The 21,784-nt window shown below is 38.7% G+C and overlaps 1 protein-coding gene across 1 annotated transcript; it reads right to left on the bottom strand.

Annotated features, from left to right (window-relative positions):
- Positions 1–12,469: 12,469 nt before the first annotated feature.
- On the bottom strand, positions 12,470–20,647 carry si:dkey-202l22.6 (interferon-induced very large GTPase 1). Its single transcript, XM_051078952.1, is given in 5 exon segments — positions 12,470–13,049; positions 13,171–13,778; positions 13,780–18,080; positions 18,968–19,101; positions 20,558–20,647. Coding segments are annotated over 4 exon segments (5,094 nt in total). The 5' UTR covers positions 19,011–19,101; positions 20,558–20,647; the 3' UTR covers positions 12,470–12,907.
- Positions 20,648–21,784: the final 1,137 nt, after the last annotated feature.

The following is a 21,784-nucleotide window of genomic DNA, read 5'->3' as shown; positions in this document are numbered from 1 at the left end:
AGAACTACCAGTGTTTCCATCCACCTTTGTGATAAAGCCAACAATAAAAAAACTCCACATGCTCTACTTTTGATCTTTTGTGCCCTTGTCTGGGGTACCCTGAACTATAGACAGGGCATCACTCATCTACCTGTTGTTTAAAGAAAACCAGACTAAAAGCTACATACCCAGTTGCAGTTTTTTAGTTTGCTGAGTGCAGTGTCTTCCGGGGGGCCTGCCATGCCAGGCAGGACATGGCTTTTATACAATAGCAGAAACACAGCGTCAGCCTCCTTTCTGTGTTTTGAATAAGGAAACATCCGAGGGGGGGGGCGGCACAACATGGTTGTTGTATTTTGTTTCCCTCAGTAACAACTGCCTAAATATTTATGAGTCATCCATTTTGCTGGTTATTCAAGGAAAGCAACAACTTAAATTGTTTTGTTTGGTTTGTTTTGAAAGTCTTTGTATTCTCCCTGACCAAACTCCTGATGGAAAATCATCTGGTAGCTGATTGCAGTGCTGCTCGTCTGATAGCATATGACTGAAGTCTTTTTTTTAAGGTTGCTACATGTTAGTATAAACAGAAGAGCTCACATTTGAACACAGAATATAAGCACCAGAGTAGAGTACTGAAATTCAGCATTCAGTATACGTCTTAGTCTTTTTAAAAAAATGTTTTTGATGTGTTTCATCAGCCATTTCATCATCAAGATTAATGTATTTTAATTTCATATTTCCAATGACATGGACATCTGATGCAGTATTTAACAACCTGTTTTGTCCACAGTGGAAAGAAGCTCAACTTTAATGGTAATTTAATTATTTTGAGCCAGAGACCAAGGTTTTAGCTTAACCACTCAAGAGAAATTAAGGCTGTGCTGTGTGCTCAGACAAACCTTGAGGCAAACATTAGAGGCGGTGTGATTCTATACAAAGTCAATGGAAAATTGCAATTAGGCACAGAGTCACCCGGGGCAGCACAGATTGTGTACATGAAGTTGTAGCACAGTATTAGTTTTGTAAATGGTGAAATTATAAACCAAGTATTGGACAAATTGAAATTTTGACATGATGATGCACCAGATGAAAGGTTAAGTGATCACCAAAATGATACAGTTCATGAGGAGCATGAATGTCTGAATCAGGTTTCATTATAATCCACCCAATAGTTGTTGAGCCATTGCACCCATATCCACAAAATTATGGACAAAAAGTCAGGAGGTCACTAAAGTCCATAGGATTTATCCTCTGTGGGGACTTTGTAAACATTGCAAACATATCTGTCTAGGAGTTGTTCAGATATTTCAGCCAGAATCAAGTGATGGACCAAAACTGAAACTGACTGACTGAATGACTAAAAACTGAATAAATAAGTGTAGAGACATAGCCAGTGCAGATGCTTGTTGTGCAGGATGGGTCACAGAATCGTTTGATGGGTATGAAAGTAATGTGAATCACTTGCTGTGACCCACCAGGTCTCAACTCAATTGAACACCAGTAGGAGGTTTTAGACGGTGCATGCGTCTGGATCAGGTTGTATCATTTTTTTTTTTTTCTGTTTCCACCGTGCAAATAACAAAATATAAAAGTCAACAAACTAGCTAAAAGAGAGCATGATTTTTATCAATGGGAGAGTCATGGCTGACAATCTTGTGAGCTTAATTATTTCTAAAAGCACGGTTATGATCCCAATTAGACTCTGTTTAAACCCATAGAAGAGCTGCTGCAGAATGCCAAGTTTGTCGAAACTGAGACACAATTATAAATTGCAGAATAATAGTTTTTTAATAAAGTCTGGGTCGAGAAAGGTAGTGACCGTACAGCTGAGATTCTCCATCCCATCACTGCGTGAAAAAGTGATTTGGATGGTTGATAGTTGACAAAATCTTTAGCAGATGGGTCCACTGCAGTGATTCAATATGTGTAGCACATTGGTGGAGTCAGTTTGAAGGGCATTTTACAAAATGTTCTGTGTCCTTTTCAAAACCTGTTAGTACCCATTACTTGCTCAGCAGCACTCTCCACTTTAGATTCAGCTTCCTTTAGTGGCAGACAGGACTGTGTCCTTTAATTTCTAATTTGTCATTCACATGTCCATAATCATTAGCAGCAGGAATATGTTTTCTGATCTCATGTGGTCTCACGCTGTCTACCTTATCTGACAGATTGGAGGAAACCCACCCTTGCCTAGTAACGCTGTTACCATGGCCTTTGTGAAAACCATCCAGACCCTGCAGCTAATTTGTGAGGCATGATGAGAATTGAGAACCCTCAAAATGCAAAACAGGAAAAACGACTCCAAACGACTCTCTCTCTCACCCTGTTTTATCTGCTCTCTCTTCCTGTGTTTCTTTACAATTCTTTCTTGCTTGTTCATCATCATTCTGAGGCTGCTGAGGCATCCAGAGAAAGCAAGGGGCAGAGGTTGGACAAATGTGAAACACAAATGAGGTCAAAGTTGATTATGTGCAATTCCGATGAGGTGACTTAATGGTGTCCCTCATTATTTGAGTTGGGAACATAGGAGGCCTGCTCCTGTTGATTTGCATTTTTGCCTCACAAAATGTACAGTGGATTTAGTATTGATACAACAGTAGAAAAAATAGTAGTCACTCTGCAGTAACATCTCCACAGCAGATGTTTCGTATAAATTGTGGTGCTGTGAAAGTCTGAACCAGACACTGGGTGATTTTTAGGTGTTTTAAAGTGAAATTTCACAGCGAGACTGTTTCTCCTAGTCTGCAGGGCTAATGATCATCTGCTGGCTAAATGTTATTATCTCCTGCTGACCCTTTCATTAAGAGAGGTCAAAGCCTCTCTAATAGCATCGGCTCTGCCAAGGAACAACTTGCCACAATTCAAGATGTGCAAACACATGTACATGTTTTAACAAGCGCAGGGAAGAGAAAAATCGGCACTTAAGGTTTTAAGGTCAGCTGTGTTAGGTTGAAGGCCAGTTAGCAGAATTCATCAGCCCACAAAGCGGTCAAGAACTTTTTTGTGCTTGTTTATGCTGCAGGGTATGAGTGTGCATTCATGTATTAAATTACAGATAGAAACAAATTCTTCTGTACTTTCTAGACTAGTTTTCATAGCCATATTAATGCAAGAAGCAGTTTTATCATTTTCCTCAAGTCTGTGTTCTTATTTGTCTTCAGGGCTTGAGCCTTTAAATGCAGTGCTGTTCATCTTTCAACTCTGCAATTCAGGCGGCGCACCACTCCCCTTTGGCATTCATTTATACACACAGATGCTTAGTGCCACAGATGCCACAAAATTGACAATTTTTTCCTTGATTTTTGTATTGAAATTACATCCCTTGTAGTAAATGGGCAATCTGGACAATGATGCTTTGGGCAGGGTACATGAACAACAAACAACAACAAAATTTATTTCACTGTTTTAAACTTAGTCTAAACATAAGAGGCAGGAGCTTGCAAAATGACTCTCGTATTCTGCTGCATGTCTTTTAGACTTAGAAAAAATTGTAAATGTCAGTGATGTAAAGTGTAAGTCTTTGTGAATGTGCTGCCCAGATACATTTGGAAACACAGGAGAGTCTGCACTGTGTGTTATTTGCCGTGTTATTTGTGTGTATTTAGCGTCTTTTCTGTCAAGATTCCCCACAAAATCTTTAATATGAATTATCCTAAAAAGTCTTTGTTACAAAATGTGTAATTATATGCTTTGTAAGTGAAAAAATGTCTTACATGATTATAAACACATGATTATAAAGTAGCACATCATATTTCTAATACAAATGTACATATAATACATGTACATTGTACACACATGAAATTATAGGGCACATATGGGACTAAAGTAGCTCACAGGCTACAGTAGAGTATGGATGTATATAATTTGTAGGAAAGTGTCTGTAACCATATGGTTTAAGACAGAAAACACAGCTGTGTCGTATTTCCACACATAAGCAAATGATCACACATTATACGTCACATGTAATTCCTATATATAGCATGTAATTGCCGGCTTTCAGGGCTGATCAGACTTATGCACCTGTGGTTTGGTCGCAGATGCGTTGGTGCTCTGCTGTTGGGCTAATGCTCCTTTGAAAACCCGCGTCTCAAAGTGCTGATTGCCAGACCTCTTTCAAAGCCGGCAAGTGCTCCTAATTGGTATTCATCCAAAACTGGGCCACTGTTACGGTAGCGTTTGTAACTGTGATCAACTTATTTCAAAATTAAGGTAAATTTTTTATCAGGCATTATGTTATTTTGTCAAGCCCCTGTATGTTGATTATAAAATATTGCTTGTATGAATTAGTTCTTGTGAATCAGCAACCTGAAACAGTAATTGATTTCAAATAAAAATTCCAATTAAATAATTAAATTGTGCTTCTTAATTGAGAAAGGAAAACAAATATATAGTGCAAACATTTGTGGGAGAAGGATGGTAATAATGGCAATTTTGTATGTTTGTCCATAGTTGAGTGAATCTGTAAATGTCAGTGCATGCAGTGAATTAGCAGATAGATTTAATATCTTACCTGTGCAGATATTGGAGATACTGAGAAAATCCCTGTGTAGTGTCTCTTCAGTTCAGCAAATGCGCTTATTTTCTTCTCCTTTTCTGTGCCGCCTTTTTTCTTCACTCCTTTTCCTTCTAGTTACAGATCTTAAATCTCTGATTAGAAATGCTTTCCTGCAGCTTTTACAGAAGCCCACAGTGATACGAGGAGTCGGCAGAGAGACGGTGTTGTCTCTCTCAGCCCTGAGTGAGATTGCCACAGGGAGGGAGAAAGAAAAGGGACCCACGTAACCCCTCTCCCTCAATACCTCATAAGCTGTGCCTCCTCCCACCTGTTCTCCTTAATTTTGTCTGCATCCACACACATTCGTGCCTCTTATGTATACACAAAAACAGGCACTCTTGCATGTATCCCTCACTACATGCTGTGAACATCTGTGCATCAACCTGTTATTTGCCATGGGGAAAGTGGGCTTTGCTGTGTGAAAGCCTTGGTTTCTTATGAATTTTCCCACAGAAATTAGGGAAAAAATGAGTAACCATGTGAAAAAGGAACATAATCATATTTATTGTTTTGTCTCCAGGGTAAGGAGGAAGGTGAAAATGTCCAGTTATTGCAGTAGAAAAGAAAAAATTTGCATGTCCAGACAGGCTAGGCACATACAGATGAGGAAGATGTCTGCTTAAAATCACTGGCTTTGTCTGCATTATTTACCAAATAATAACAAATTTCTAATTGCCCCCTCTTTCTTTATGTCAAATCATTTGTAAACACAAAATCCACAAGCATAGCTTAGAAAAAATAATACATACATATGAGGCAGTACATGACATTGCAAGCCGTGCACAGTTTATCTTTGTACTGCCCTTTGTAATGTAATGCCCTCTGAGAGGAGCCCCTGCTGACACATTGACAGTTGCTACAATCAAAGTAGCATCAAATAATGTTCAGACAGTTTTTCTCCTCAGCTATTTCTACATCTCCCTCTCTCTCTGTCTCTCTGGTAAAGGTGGCTCCTTCACACCATTGTTGAACATGAGTTGAGGATCTGACACTCCACAGGTTCTTTCCATCCATTTTCCATGACATCAGTTGATGTCAATACAAGACAGACCACTCAATAGAATGTATTATCCTGACAAACCCATGAGAGCTGTGAGCAAAAAAAAAAAAAGCAGAGTAAAAAGAGGTAAAAAGGGGGAAAGCTGTAGATATAGATCTCTATATTTCAGAGGAATTCTGCGCTGCAGGTCTTTTTTATAAGAGGCTGAAAGAAAACTGAATGTTTGATTGGTTTGTCTAGCCACTGTGGAAAGTTTGCAAAGAAAAGGGAACTGAAAAGGCAGAGGCATTCATAAGAATTTCAGCACAGGTCTCAAAGATAAACGGCAAAATAAACATACAACATCAAAAGTGCATAAATACAGGTTCAGTTGTGTGGCGAGCACCAGAGGGTCTTAAACCAACTACAATTTTTGTCTTTACCAACCTTTGTTAGATGTTTGATATATGTGTTTATGCCTTATGTTCTAAAATAATGCTTGCCTCCACTTAACAGAATAATAATCATGGTTGCTGATGTATGAGTAGGCTTTTAGCATTCAGGCACTGCAGCATAAGTCGACATTTGTTTAACCTTGTTACCGGTGTATCACAGCTAATTGGTTGAGAGTGTGTGCATGGAAGTGTTTGTGTGTGTGTGTGTGTGTGCGCGTGCGTGCGCGTGCGTGCAGTGAACTTTCCATATCTTTATAATGATTTTGGCTTTGGGTCATCTACACTTTTATCATGAAAATGTGTGTCTGCAATAGTTTGAGAAGGTGTTCTGGACAGAAGTAGATAACACAGCAGCAGAACACTCACAGCAGCTATAAATCAGTGCTGCATCGTTCACGTTTTTCAATTTCATTCAAACCTACAGTGGTAGTATTTTGAGGCACTATCTGTTCAGAAGTACATTATATAAAATGTATTAAAAAAAGTATTCAGTTTGTAGGAAAGTGACCATTGTAATTCATTGTTGATGAATTGTTATTGCATTATTAGATTGTTAATACTGATCTATGGGATCAGATCCAGATCATGTGAAGTGATTAATGGGGCATAAAAAGCCTTTCTGTAAGTATTATATAATTGTACTGCCCTGGGCCTCAAATAGTTATTTAAATGAATACAGAGAAGTTTTGAGGGGAAATATGGAGACATCTGAAATGTGACAATATAGTGTGGTAAAAAGTACAATACAGTATATCCCTCTGACGTGGTATAAAGTGGCAAAAAATGGAAGTGTGTAAATATTGTTTATGTTGTTGCACTTGTGAAACAGAAGCTGCTTATTCTTATTTTCTACATTTAAAGTTACAGTTAAATCACAAAACCACGTTATTTTCACATTATGTAGAATTTTTGATTATGATTCCAACTGAACTCTGATATTTTGAGGGTGTAGCAGTGGCAGCATGTCTGCTTCGCTAAATGTCAGTCTGTCTGATTTTGATTCAGTGTGGCCCTTAAGGACACCTTTTAATAACACAGTCATGGTAGATTAGCTTGGCTTCACATCCCATCTTCACTCTGACTTCTGTTCATGCCTATGTACATTCATATGTACATGAACCACCCTCTAGGAAGGGAATGCTATAGAGGTGGAAGCAGGGAAGGAGATGAGGCACAAAGAACTGAGGTTACCACGTTAAGGGGATTACTGGTTGAAGTGAAAGCAGTAGAATGGTACTTTTAGTGTGTGGAAACAGTGTGGTAACTTTATTGATTTTTAGCAAGAAACATGAAAAAGATGTAGTGCTCGAAGTAAGGACAGGACAGAGTAAGTATTCAGGAGGATTAATTGCAAATTATAAGACAATAACCACAAGCAAGAAAGAGAGGACAACAAATAGAGGGATGTTTAAAAGCTGTCTCTACTTTTGGTTACAAGTGAGTTTCACATAAAACTATATTCTACATTATTTTTATTTTGATTATTTCAATCAAGGGATGTGAAAATTCATAGTTTATCTTCCTTATCCTCTCACATTAGACATGATCACACACGTCAGCCTTATTCAAGATGTTCTTTTCTCAGGAAAACCACAACGATGACGCAAAATGGCTGATTCATGAATGCTACAGTGTTTCACTGCTCGTGAAAAGTATGGCAGCAAATATTACAACACAGCAGGACAAACATGGCTCTGTGCCACACCTGAAATAATAAACAGCTTTATAGGTCCTTTCAGGATGAATTGCAGTTCAGTCTAGAGAGTGGACATGCTTTTAGTAGTACCACTTTCGGTTCAAACACCAGCAACTTCTGTAGGTGAGACCTTCGCAAATATTTCAAAAGAAGCAGACATAGTGGAACTAGCACTTTCACAAATTCCAGTTCCACAGAATTGTAAAATTTTTACTGGAAGTTGAATTTCTCCATTTACCAACTTTCTTGATATGCACATTAAACATGTTTGTGAATAACTGCCAGCGTATTTTCACATTTCACCTATCAATGTTGTTTGGCTTTGCCAAATGGGATTTTTTTCTCCTGTGATTATATTCTCTGATAGCTTGTCAACTATAGATTAAACATGTTAGTGCTGGAGCCAACTTGGGCTTAGAATTGTGCTTTCAGATGCCTCTATTAGTTCAGGCACTATTTGCTGATGTTTGTCTGGTATGACAGTGGCTGGCTTGGAGATCCCTGATTTACAGGACACATGGCCTCTACAAAGTAACCTCTTATCATATTGTTGAAAGTTTTCTGTCATTTTCCAATTTAGAATAATCTGACATTGCAGATATTTTATCTTCTTCCTGACCTTTTAAATGTATGTCTTGCTGCTAGGAATTGTGTAAAGTGCCCATGTTTGACACAGGCTGTATCACAGCTGGTCTACATGGAGCTCTGTGAGGGTTATTTTTTCAAATCTATTTGGGGACACAGGAGCACTGCCCAGTTTTCTCCATATATTAGTGACTCATAGTGCCACATGCTGCACTACCTGACAATCTATTTGTGTTCTTATTAAAGCAGTTACATTATATCTTGTTAATAAGTACAGAATCATGTAAATGTTTCTGTATATTTTTGCCCATTTACTATGAAATATGTTTTTCAATTAGTTTTTCTTCTACCTTTCTGGCAGCTGTTGGTTTCCATTCATTTAATTTTGATATGAAAATAAACTGGCAGCTACTTATAACTAACTGTATTCTCAGGGTGGTAGACACTGTTGCGTAATCAGTCAGTCTGTTCACTCCCACTCACCAGACTAAAAAGGTTAAAGCTGTGTGTCACAGGCAGCGTGTTGTGACAGTTGTTGGCTGGCTATTTGTGACAGAATCAGGGGTGAAAATCTGTCCCAGCTATGAACACCTTAAAAGAAACTGGGCCTGATATCGATGTCACTTATGAACCAATTTGAGGTGTCAGTGTGAGAGACTACAGTGCTGCAGAGTTCTGCCACATTATCTTTCTAAAGTATTGACAAATACGGCAAAACAGATCCAACATCTTTCACAAACAGAACTCTAGAGGAGGCATTGATCGTCCTAACCTGTATAGTTTAAAAAGCACTGATACACTGTTTAGCTTTTTTGTTGAGAAAAAAAAAAGATGATGAACAACAATAGTTTTTAACCGTTTGGTCAGCAGTTAAAATCATAAATGAAAAGCAAATCATCTATGCAAGTGTTATCATTCCCATTTTCTTCACTCTTGTAATGAATAACTCTGCACGTCATTACAGACTGTCACATTAGCAACAAATGACAGATTAGATTGATAAAAGCTGATTTGTTGTCCATGGTATACACATAGTGTACACTCTGTGAACCAGTAGAACAGTCAGATGAGTCAGGGGAACTGCCAGCAATGCATAAACATCAGTATTCACTGCATAGATGAAGATTTGTATCTGTATGTCATGGTGACCATTTATAGATTAAAAATAAGAATAGGTTCGCCTTGCAAAGCTTTGCTGCTTTGACTGTCATTGCTGATGCATACATGCCCAGAAACAAAACAGGGTGTTGAAATTCAAGTGAATTTTCAAGACGTTAAACTCTTGATATTTCCTGTGCTTTTTAACTTGCTCTATTATTTTTATGTCAGTTTTGTTAAGTTGGTAGTTCAAGCTGTCAAATGGATTGCCATGAAGTTTGGCATTGGTAATTATAGGATGAATCTTAGCTGATCTCCTGACATTTCCTTTAGCAACTGTGGCAGATCAGAGTTTTCACTTATCCTGTGAAATATCTCAATATCTCTCAGATGGATTGGCAGATTTTTTTTTGACGTTCATGGTCCCCAGATGCCATCAAGAGGTTCACATTTGTGGTTTGATGGAAATGTCTGGACATATATAGGTTGGATTGCCATCAGAATTGGTACACAGAATATCTGTCATAAATCAGATTTTCTGGGGTTTTTTTGTGTGAAATGTTACCTCTTAAAAATAAATTGTCTTTGAAGTGAGAAAAAAAAACAACCAAAACTTAATGCCAACCTTTCCAAAAGAATGAGGAGTTGCATGCAACGTAGTGCTGATCTGGGGTTATTACTGCTTTTTTAAAAACATGTTCTTTCAATTTTTGAAATATAGGAGCATTATTCTCAGATGCTTAGTAAGGGGTATTTCATGCACTCCATCTGTTGGAGATTCACATCACCTCTTGTTGAACTCCTACATGGTTTTTGTTTACAGATTTTGCACACAGCTTTGTTCCATTTATTTTAAAAAGCATTTTGCCTCACAGTTGACCTGTTAGCTGCCATTTAGCTCAAAATTGAAAACTGACCGATAGTGTTGCAGCTGAAGATTATTGTAATAATGGCATTTCAAGCCCAGACTTTACTTCTTAATTATGACAGTTGTGTGGTTGCAAGACTGGGGCTTAATATAGAATATTATTGTCATTTATATCGTTACCGCAATAAATACCAAAAAATATCATGAAAAAATTTTAGCTCTATATTGCCAATCCCTACTGGACTACTCTTAGCTGCATCCTGTGCCAAGAGGACGTCAGCAGCAATGACTACCCTCTCAGCTGACAGATATTTATTCCTTTATCCTTATGGACCACGATAGATGTGACAAATCTTTTAGGAAATATTTATAGTGTTGTTTGGCTTTTTCTGGTTTTATACAGGAAACATATAGAGCAGTGGGCTTAATCGATCTGTCAGGTGTGGTTGAAAAAACGTATTCTCATGCTGGTCTGTAAATCTCCTCCCCGCTGCGTGTAAAGCTTTGGTTTTTCCATCTGGCTGCACGGCAGATTGGGTCATACTGTGATTATTCATTGAAACAGACACAATTGGAGAGCAAGGGGTAAAAATAAACCCCAAAAACATGATGGAAAATTTGTCAAATTTGTTAAATAATAGACTAAATAATATGTATGAAAAAGGAGTCTAAATTATGATGCCAGGCCAGATGAAAACAGTAAGCAACTTTTGTTGTCCTCCGACAACAGAAAGCACGGGGGAAAAGTTAACAAAAATAAGAAAACAGAAATTAAGGTTACGGTTAGGGAATAATAAAAATGAATTATAGTTCTGCTTGGATTCATGTAATTCACATAGGATTAATTCTGTATTAACAGGAGAGAATTAGAGGATGGAAGATGATTATTAAAGTTGTACTGGACAGCTCAAAATATATGGAACTTGTTATTTATTCAAAATACTTTTGCATAGAGTAGCATGTAGACATATTCTGACCTTTACCATGAAATATAGAGGCCCTTTATTACAAAATACTGAGTAGAAGTGACTCAGGGCATCTAACATTTCTAATAAAACCTAATTTTAGTTCTCTAGTGTGATGTGAGACCTGCTGCTGATTGTTTAAATCTCAGTGGCCAGGCTTTACAAAAATGTGAATATGACCACTCCCTGTGCATTTAACAGAACTGTTTAAATATTTTACAATTTTCAAATCACTTCATGGCCTGGCATCAAGCCCAACTAGTAAGCTTTTAAACCTTCACAAGCCTTCACATATAGCCTGAGAGCCTTGTGGTCACATGGTTGTACAGAATCCAGGCTAAAGACCAGAGGTGACCTCTGCTGTCAGGCTGTGACCTGTCTAAAGAGATCTGTGGAGTTACTGTAAGTCACTGTCACTGTCACTGTCATTGCCTTTTCTGTAAATACTGTATCTTCCAAAAGGACAGTTATATCAGGAATAATATATATTTGCATATATTTATTTTAGTGTTTGGACATGTAAACAGATCACACTAACTATTAAATTTGTGTCAAAGTAATACAGCAAATACAGCATTAGATACTGTACATAGTTTTAAAAAAAACAACCTGATGAAACAACATAAAATTCAGTAACTGCAGGCTGAAGCCACAGTTTTAAGCACTCATTGTATAAAACGCCATCTGCAAGTGGTATAGCTGGACAGATAAACAGGCGAATGGATAGATGAATGAATGGATTAATACAGTAGTCAGGAATAGCAGGTCAAGTTCAGCATACAGATACAAACCAATGATCCCTGTTCTTACATCTCAGCACTGAGCTATCAGAGATTTCTCCATCCTACATTGCCCTCTTGTGGATCTCACCGTTTGAATTTTATCTCAACTTCATTCAGTCTTCTTCATTTCATTAGATGATTCTGTCTATGCGCGTATAAGAAGAAGTGGGTTGATGTGACAAAGTGATACAGAGACATAATTTTTGTAAATTTTGCATGCTTCTACACGAGATGACATGCTCCAAGAAGGTTTGATGATGATATTGTGGCAGAAACTGAGAATCTGTGGGATGCACATGATCTCATGTTGTGCAATTTCTGAGTTAGTGCCCTAACCTATAACGCCATAATGTTCTAAGTTTTGTAGGCAAGAGAGACAGATTTTAAATTCAGAATGTAATATTTGACAAGACACCTAAATCTTATTGGTATAAAATGTGGGGCTAATTTTGTGTGACAGTGTGTGTTCAAATGAAACAAAGAAGGAATAAAAACATTGCAAAGTAGTTTTCTGTTTTTTGTCATTTTAATACCTTCACTTATTTTCTTAGAATGTATGTTTCACTAAAATATTGTAACATCCTTCACATAAAAAAGTAGTGTCATAACATGTTTTTGGTTAACAATTTCTATTTTTATATCCCAGGTCTTTTCACATTGTTTTCTCAGATCAGGAAGAGGTGGGGTGAAGCATTTTAAAAACATTTTTACAAAAGGACACTGTATTATTAAGAGTGATTTTAAAAAATAAAAAAAGAAAAGGCAAATAACAAAATCAAGTCAGTTATCATTATCATTACCTTGAAAGAATAATTCATATGATTTATTCTCTGTCCATCATCACCATTATCATCACCATCACTGGGTAATTGTTCAACTTGTACACCAAGATCAAACCTGAACAGTAAAATGTAAGGTATTATGAAGAACAAGGCAGTCCTTATATTAGCACTGTCTAGTGAGGAAGGCCTCCTTCAGACTGCGTAATGCCTCATCCTCAGTGATCATCTTCCACTCCTCGGGAATCTGTGCTGGCTCCTTCTTACATTCCTTTGCAAACTTCTCATTGAACCTTGCCAATACATACCTGCAAATGAAAGAATATTTAACTAATTTCATACAAATATACAAATATGCATACAGTATATACAGATTATGTAACATTTTACCATTCAGTCTGCTTATATTCAAACCTAAATAAGCCTTACCTCCAGTAAGCACTAGGTGTCTGGCTGTTTTGGTCCTCAGGAGTGATGTGTGTATCCCGAACCTGCCCTGGGTTACCTTGGATCATGTTTTCAGGGCAGCCATTATAGGAGAAAGAACATGAGTCATAAGGCACCATGCCTTTGGGCCTGTGGAGCAGAGACCTGTGAACCTTATGACCCTTTTCCTCCACCTCACAGGGGGCCCTGCAGAGAGGACATTGCTCGTCACAACCTCTCACTTTGTTGAAGAGGGAGTGTTGGGGTGGAACTGGAAAGCAATTAAGAAGATGGGTGATATCCACACTTTGGGAGAAATCCTGGGCAAGATTCAACCGCATTGCAGCCAGTAACTCCATTAAACATGTCACAAAACGATCCCATTCTGTGGTGATACTGAAAAGAGGTCCATCCAGAGGGGCCCTGGTGACATTCACATCTCCATCTCTCTCTAAAGTGAGGCACACTCTCTCCAGCAGTGGCTTTGTATCACTCAGCACTCCACTGGTACCTTCTGCTGTTTCGCTCACGGCTGCTGCAATCTTTCCTACAATTTCTCCAAGTCTCTGTTGCCTCCATTTATCCAGGTAGGTTAATTGAGAGATGTGAGCCGACCACTGTCTCCTGAATCTTTCTCAGTCTGAAGCTGTCAAAGGAAAGCAAGTATTCCAGGAAAGTCTCAAAGCAGTCCTCCTTTATTAGCTCCTCTAGCAAGCTTTGGTGGAAGGCGTTCGGGGACTGATACTGCTGTTCTGTAGCTTGGATCTCTTCTACGATACGCATCCCGAGTGGTCTATAGATATAGTCCAACAATGTAGGTTTGATCACCATGGAGGTGAAAGCTTGGGCCACCCTCTGACATTGGTCTCTCTTTCTGAACTGGTAGATAAACTCTGCCAAGTACATACTCTTTGCTGCAGTGATACATATCAAAAGCTCTCTATCCTTGGCATAGCGGTCATGTAGTTTTTGGAAGTCTTTGCATGCAGAGCTACAGAGATATACTTTAAGATCCACTTCAAAAGCCGATCTGATTTCCATAGATTTTTCTTTCAGAGCTTTTTCAACATTTCCTAACAGTTCTGTAATGTAGCTGTCAGAGAAATCTGCTGGTGAGCTAGATTTATCTGCTACAAACTGATTGTATTCTTCAATCACGCTGCATGCTACCTGATGAGCCTCTATTCTCTGTAGTCTGTTGTTGTCCTCAAACATGTGCTTTAATCTGCTGCGGTATCCAAAGTGCTCATCATAGACTTGGAAGCTAGATGTCTGGTTTTGGCTGATTTCGTCAATCTTTTTCATGTGTTTCTGCAGACCACGGCTAATCAGATTCTGTCTCAGAATATCTGTCACTCTTGCAGTTATATCATCTGTCTCTGAAGGCCTGAAGTCAAAGTTCAATAATGTCTTACTCCACACACCTTCAAACTCCTCTTCTAGTTCAGCATCTTGAAGGAGAACTTTGGATGACTTGCTGTTCTCTACTAGTGCATGTAGTTTGGACTCTTGTTCTTTTTTCAGTAAGGTCTCAAATTTTTCCAGTTGTGTGGAAGAACAATGGCTCTCGTTGACTGTGTCCAACCTTTGCATGATCTCCTCAGTTATTTGCTCCTGGAGGTCACCCATATTGCTCATTAGGATTGGCTTGAGTGTCTCAGTGCTCTCTTTGAAAGGGTCATCTTTCATCAAATAGGCCTCTATGTTTGACCTGATTTTGTCCACCTCTGTTTTGACCACCTCTCTGGCTTCATCCTTCAACTCACTCAGGAGGTCATTTTGGGTTGCAGCATCTAAAGCCTTTTCCTTTGTGGCGATGATTTTCTCTGTTGCCTGCAGGAGCCAGCTTTCCATGTGCTTCTGAGAAATCTCCTCCCACTGGGAAAGCTCTGTGCACAACAAAGAGAATGCTAAAGCTATGTCAGTATTTTGCAGACCAACTGAGAATGATTCTGCTTTCACTGCATTCCAAATAGCACACAAACAGACCATAAATTCTGGCAGACCTGTGGGTGCGGTCTTAGCTGCACATTTCTCCAATGCTCCAAGCAGGTTTTTCTTAAGCTTTAATACAGTCTTACTATACTGTGTATCAACTGGTTCAGAGATGGATGTATTAGTCCAAGGCCCTCTGATACAGGTGATACAGCTTGTGGTCTTTGTATATTGTTTATCAGCATTGTTAGTTCCTCTGTCCCCAGTCTCAGTCTGAAGTATCTCAGAAACACGCTTTAACTGTGAGGCTTGTAATATGCTGTTTATTTCTTCATCCTGGACCAGGATTTGGCAGTTGGGCATGGAGCCACATTCTTTGATGCGTAGGAGAGCATTGACTATGACAGTGAAGTCTTTTTCAAACTCTGAACTTGCATTTGAAGAGATATTTTGCATTAAAACATCGCTCAGTCCTATTGCAACAGTGGCCATCTCATTGTCATGGATCTGGGTATTTCTTTTGTTGTCTTGAGAGATTGAGCAAAGACCTTCAACATCAATTAACAACAGAAAATCACACTCCATGTCCTTTCTAACAGTATCAGGGAGACAGAGGGCAACCATATACACCCCTCTAGTGGATCTTTTCCTTCCTTCAGGGAATTTTACCCCAAATAATGCTGAAAGAACATCAGCATTCCTTGCATGATGTACTCCAAGGTTTGTTAGCACCCGAATCCTGCATTGTTCTGGAGGTAGACGCCGTTTGAGCTCTGCAAAGACACAGCCCAGCCAGCGCATGGGAATGTTTGAGGCATCTCCATCCATAAGTTCAAGTGGAATCCCATAGAGAAGCAGGTCTGCAGCTAAGCTGGGAAGACGTAGCACATTGTGGCTCCCACTGCCAGGGCTGACGTGTGTTAGCTCAAAAATTAGGCCCATCTCACGTAAAAAGTGCTCAAGCCCCAGCAAGGATGGATCAGGTTCAAAAGGCTGTGAACACCAGGCTACCTGAGGTTCAAAGGAAACATCTGGGCACATTTGTTGTTGGGCAGAGGAAGTTGACTCTGAAGTGGCTGGTGTCGGTTCTGGTTCATTTTGCTGTGTGACTTGGCAGCTCAAGGTTCCGTTGTCTCCAGTCTCCAAGACTGGATTTGAAATTTGTTCCTCAAGACTGACTTTGGTTTCAGTTATTTCTTCTTGGATCTCTTTTTCATTTGACATTGTATACAACTGCTGCTCTATAACTGGATCATCTGTCAGCTCAAGATTTTTTTGTTCTGACTGTGGTTCTAGGCCTTCGCCAGTAGACTTGTGCAAAGTATGCTCCAGCTCTTGCACAATGTCAGACTGTAGGTCAGAAACTTGCAGTTCAGCATGTTCAGGCAGATCTTCAGTTTCCTCCTCATCAAATGAATCTGTGCAGAAACTATCACTATTCTCTAGGTCATCATTGGCTCCATTTTCAAGCTCACCAGAATGTTCAGGCATGCTACCTTCAGTTTGCTTCTGCTGAAGTCTCAACTTCATCCAACTTAGGAAGTAAGTCCTCTCAAGTTTATCTGTTGTGAAAAGCGCATCTGTGAAAATTTTCATTGCTGGGGTCATTTTGTAGCTGCTCAACTCAACCAAGATATCTTTAGCTTCTTTTTGCAGTTGTGGGTTGACTTCTTTTCCGTCTTTTCTCTGTTTACTCTCCTCCTTTTCTATTTCAGCCAGTTTGCACCACAAAGACCCCTGCAAAGGAAGCTGTTTCTCTCTGAATTGAGTAGACCCCTCATCTAAACCTTTCAGAACTTCCTCCACTATGGCCATTGCCTTTTTACAGACCGTCCCTTCATCCACGTTAAGGCCTAACTCCACTGCTAATTTTGCTGCTGTCTCCAGTGTAATGGGTTTCAGTTGATTTGGCAACAGATCTTTCAGGGTGTCAAACAGCCTATTAGCCAGTTCCTCCTCACTCAAAGCTTTCCCTTGCAGCACTGACCCTTTGGGTAGGCCGATGTCTTCTTCAAGGTTTGTACTAACAAACCCCACAACACTGTTCTCATTTTTGTCAGTGTCTGAAACATCAATCAATATGAGCTTGCTTGTCATATCTTTGCAAGAAGCAAGAAGTTGTTTTTCTTTCTCTCGAAGATTCCCACAGAAAACAATCACAACTGAAGACGCTTGACATAGAAGGGTGAGGCATTTCTCATGTGTGCTAGCATCACCACGTAGGTTAGAGATGACCACAGGGACGGAGAAATTATCTCTGGCAGTGTCTCCAGTGGGTACATACCATCCAGTCTCTACCAGGCCATTGGAGAGTCTCCGGGGCAGCTGTCCTCCATCCATCCCCCTGTGGAGAAATGTTTCATTGCAAGATTTTAGTCTGCTTATAATGTGGTTGAGCACCTGTGACTTGGAGATGCCACAGTGACCAAGCTTCACACAAGAAACCATCGGCATGTATGTACTTGCCAAATCCCCCTCCTGGAAGTTCCTGTTTTTATCCAGAAAATGAGATGGCCATTTGCTCACAACACCTCTGAGAGGCCAAAGAAGGAAGCGACTGGCTTCCTCTGGATCTATGCTTGGTAGTACCAGGGGCACAGCGAACTGGCATTGCATCATGCGCACAGCCATCTCCTGCTGAAGGAAGGTGTTGGCAGACATAAAGACCGCTGTAACTAGATCAAGGGGGTTGATGGCATACTGGCTTTCTTCACCAAAACCATTGATCATCTCCTCAGGTGATTTGTTCACAGCATCACATTGATGAGATTTGCAGCAAGTACTTCGAGCATTGGGGCTTAGTAGCCAAAGGCGTTGGAGGAAAGCATTTGGCAGATCTTTGAGCTCTAGAGGAGTTTGGTTCTCCAGAGTCCAAGTGCTGATGTCCAACATAGATGCTGGGTCTAGTGGTGCAGTCCTGAAGGCCTCCAGGCCCAGCTTATGTAGAACCTCTGTCTGGGCATTGTCTTTTGGAGGTTCTGGTTTAAAAACAAGACAATCAGCTATGGATTAGCTATATTTTTCAATCTTGTGTGTTGATATAGATTTATCCTGAAAAATTAAATATAAATATAAATATTCAAAAATTTCTACTGAGTACTTATCGATTGTTTGCACTTTAGGTAGTTTTCAGCTGTTCAGACGTATTTTAAGAATAAAGAGGCATTACTTTTTAAATAACAAGAAGAAAATGTGTTAATACTTAATGCAAACATGCAAACAAAACAGCAGTGTTTCCCTGGCACAGACCATCCTGTGGTGCCATTACCATCATAATTTACACTTGCTGTTGCCAACCCAACTATAATTAATGAGTAAACACATTAAAACATTTAGTAACACTGCTTTTATCCAAGTACATCCCTCCTGGCCTGCAGGTTTTAACTAATTTTGTTTCATGTTTTGCTTAATTTCTGCTTCAGCAGCAGTATCTCTGCAAAGTGCCACTGATTTGTCTGAGGAACTTCTCACTTGATAATCAAAGCAGGGTAAAACCGATACATTAAGATACTGAGGCTAAATATTCTGCTCTTTAAAGTGAAGTCAGATTTCTCAAATAATTATAGCTGGGTTTATTAAGGTGTTTGAATTCACTATTAACACAGCTTAAGAATAAAATAATTGTATGTTTGCCATTTAGGTAGGTGTTTTTATCGGTTAATCTTATCTGTTAATCTTTTAAACAGTTTCATGATTGATAGACATTAAGACATCTACAGTTTCTTTACAAACAGCAGTCCCTTGTTCATTTTCAAAATATCAATATAATATCTACAGCATTTTCAGACAAGTTGAAACATTTCTTCCCAAATGAAATAGATTTCTATGATGCCACAACAAAATAAAACAAAAATAAGAAACATACTTTTTTTCTTGCTGCTCAGCCTCTTAGGAAGCTTAACTGACATGATGAATCCAGTGTCCCTTGTCTCAGTATTAAATGAGTTTTTCTTCTCTGGTCAGCCACATCACTTGTAGTATAGAGTATTGACTGGAGCCCTGTGATTAAAATTTGTTATTATACATTACCAGCACATGAAAAGTAGCACAACACTTTCAAGAGTACCTACAAGTTTTTTGGCCCTAAAACCACTAATACCACATGTTGAAAATATGCTGTCGTCTGCTATCTCAGGGGACTGTTCATTGTGGAAAGTACAGAGAAGGCTGTACTTTTTTTTTTTTTCTCTGAAATGCTTAACTGAAGCAAGACTCTCCTCCCTGTTTCATTTTGCTTTTCACAACAAGAAAACTTCACCCATAACAGCCTGAACATAATATGCTGATATAATGGCTTCTCCTCAGTTCAGGAGACTGTCAGAAAGATAAAGCATCACACTGATAGTTCAGCAATAAAGTGACTGTCCTTTAGTTTTACCACTTCACAGCTCAAAGCTCACAGATTTTTAGATTTGTTCTGAGTTTGGCTTCTTTCCAGTTGTGAGCAAGGCCCATGCCTCATTGCTTAAAAGCTGGAATGTTACTAATATGTGGCTAGAAGTAGTTAGAAATAAGGATGGTGAAAGTGAGGAGGAAGCTAATGTCATTTAGTAGAGTAGTACAAAACACACGTCTAGTATGATTGTTTATTTACTTAATTTTGCTAAGCCTTCACTTTAAGAGTAGCAATACTGCAATATGTAAAAATACTCAAGGTATAGATAAACTAAAGGTACAGAAATAGTATCTGTAAAATGTAAGTTAAAGTATCTAAAGTCAAGAAGTGACTGTGCAGTAAAAATTCCCTTAGATTGTTGTATTATTATATATGATGATATTAGACTGTTAATACTGATGCAACAAAGTGTAATTAGCATTTTACTTTTGTAGTGGGTCATGGTGGAGCTAGTTTTAACTACTTTATGTACACTTATGTAGTCTAGCTCTGATAGCTCTGAGTGGGTGTGAGATGATTAACGGGAAACAAGAAGTAGCTCTAATAAGCATAACTATATTCATCTTTTGGGCTTCACTGCAAAATTTTAACTTTCTGGAAAATTATACCCAAGTAATAAAATGTTAGATGATAAGGATATTAATAATAAGGTAAATGTGATAGATTAACACTAGGTGGGCAGCAATAAATAGCCAGAGTAATAGTTGATAGATTAGTTAGTTAAGTAATTAAGTAATCACTGATTATCAGTTTTGTGAGTTCATCAGGAAGTAATTATTACATGCTTGTTCAGTCTAGCAAGGTTATTCTGAGTTAGGAACTTGTTAGCTGTTTTGTTACTGTATCTTTTGCTTTTTGCTTCCCTGAATCTGCCATCTTCAACCCTGCTCAAATATACAGTAGTGTTAGTAGTAGTAGTAGTCTCCTCATAAAATAAGCATGCTGTTTCATGTATAATCTCTCAAATAAGACACACATTAATGCCAATATTTCATCATCCTTGTGATAGTGCCCATGTTCCTTTTGAATATTTTCTCTCTAAAATCATAATGTTCTTACCGATTTCTCCTCATACAGTTGCTGGGTAAAAGAAAACAAGTATCCTTTACATGTTATCTGTAACCAGGTGGCTTTGTCTCTCTGTCTTTTATATCTGTCTGTCATGTGGTAAGACACATTCCTGTACTTTTATCTGATCCCACAAGCACAAAACGAACATTATCAGCACACACCAGGAAACATGTAGGCAAGAGACAAATAACATTGGTGATTATGTAAAAATTCTTTAGATGACAGACTTGATACTCAGACATGATAACAGCAGGCAGTGCCAGCTACTCACAGTGCAATGTTACTGGTGAAATGCATTCAAAAGCATTAACATTGGTCCACAAGGGTCAGAGCAGAGGCTCCAGACAATGACGCACACAAACCCATAGTCATATGTGATCTCCCAGATACAGGTTTATCTAAATACTGAGCTAGATGGTTGATTCATGATTCATAGAAAGCCTGTTCCTGCGATAACGTGGAGTTCTTTTTCCTAGACACTTGTGTGACGTTTTACTCTGGCCTTCCTAACTAAGATGTCCTACTTCATTACTTTAGAGCAGGTTCAGATGGATCTCCGGATAGAGAGCCACCCAAATGAGATAGAAGAATTCAAGTAAATGAGAGCACTTGATACTAGATGCAACATCCTGTGCTTCATCCTGTACTATTTCCATTTTATTAAAAAGCTTGCTTTGAAACCAGCTGTTAAACACAAACACATAAATCATGTGCATACAGTGATTACAAATGCAGAGGACTTTCTCGATTTACCTAAACATATAGGATGAATGTTTGTATTCTCAGTTAAGAAAGACTAACTTGAAATGTTGGTTTTTAAATTTGTAAATGCAGGTGGAAGCAAACCTGATGCAATCCCTCCCTCACCGTTCTCCCCTCCTTTTATGGATCAACATTTTCCCCACATTAGTGGGGAAAGGCCTACCAGACTGACAGGCATTGTTCATAACTACAAGATGGCAGAGGAGATTAGTAGTTTGTCTTGTTAATAATGACTATAGTTTAATGCATTTATTTAATCAGACATATACTCTTTACATCTAAAAAGACCATCTTGTTCTTTTAATTTATCTGCTTTACACTTATCTAATTTTATATGTTGGTACTTTTGAATAAGGGAAGATTTATTTTAAAAAATGTAACTAACAGCTGGATTCTTTGTTAAGAAATTACTTGCTAAAGCTTAAAACCATTAATTCTTAGCACTAGTAAATT

The sequence above is a fragment of the Lates calcarifer genome, linkage group LG21 (assembly GCF_001640805.2).
Source record: "Lates calcarifer isolate ASB-BC8 linkage group LG21, TLL_Latcal_v3, whole genome shotgun sequence".
In the NCBI taxonomy this organism is placed as follows: domain Eukaryota; kingdom Metazoa; phylum Chordata; class Actinopteri; family Centropomidae; genus Lates; species Lates calcarifer.
This window is presented reverse-complemented; position numbering and strand designations above follow the sequence as displayed.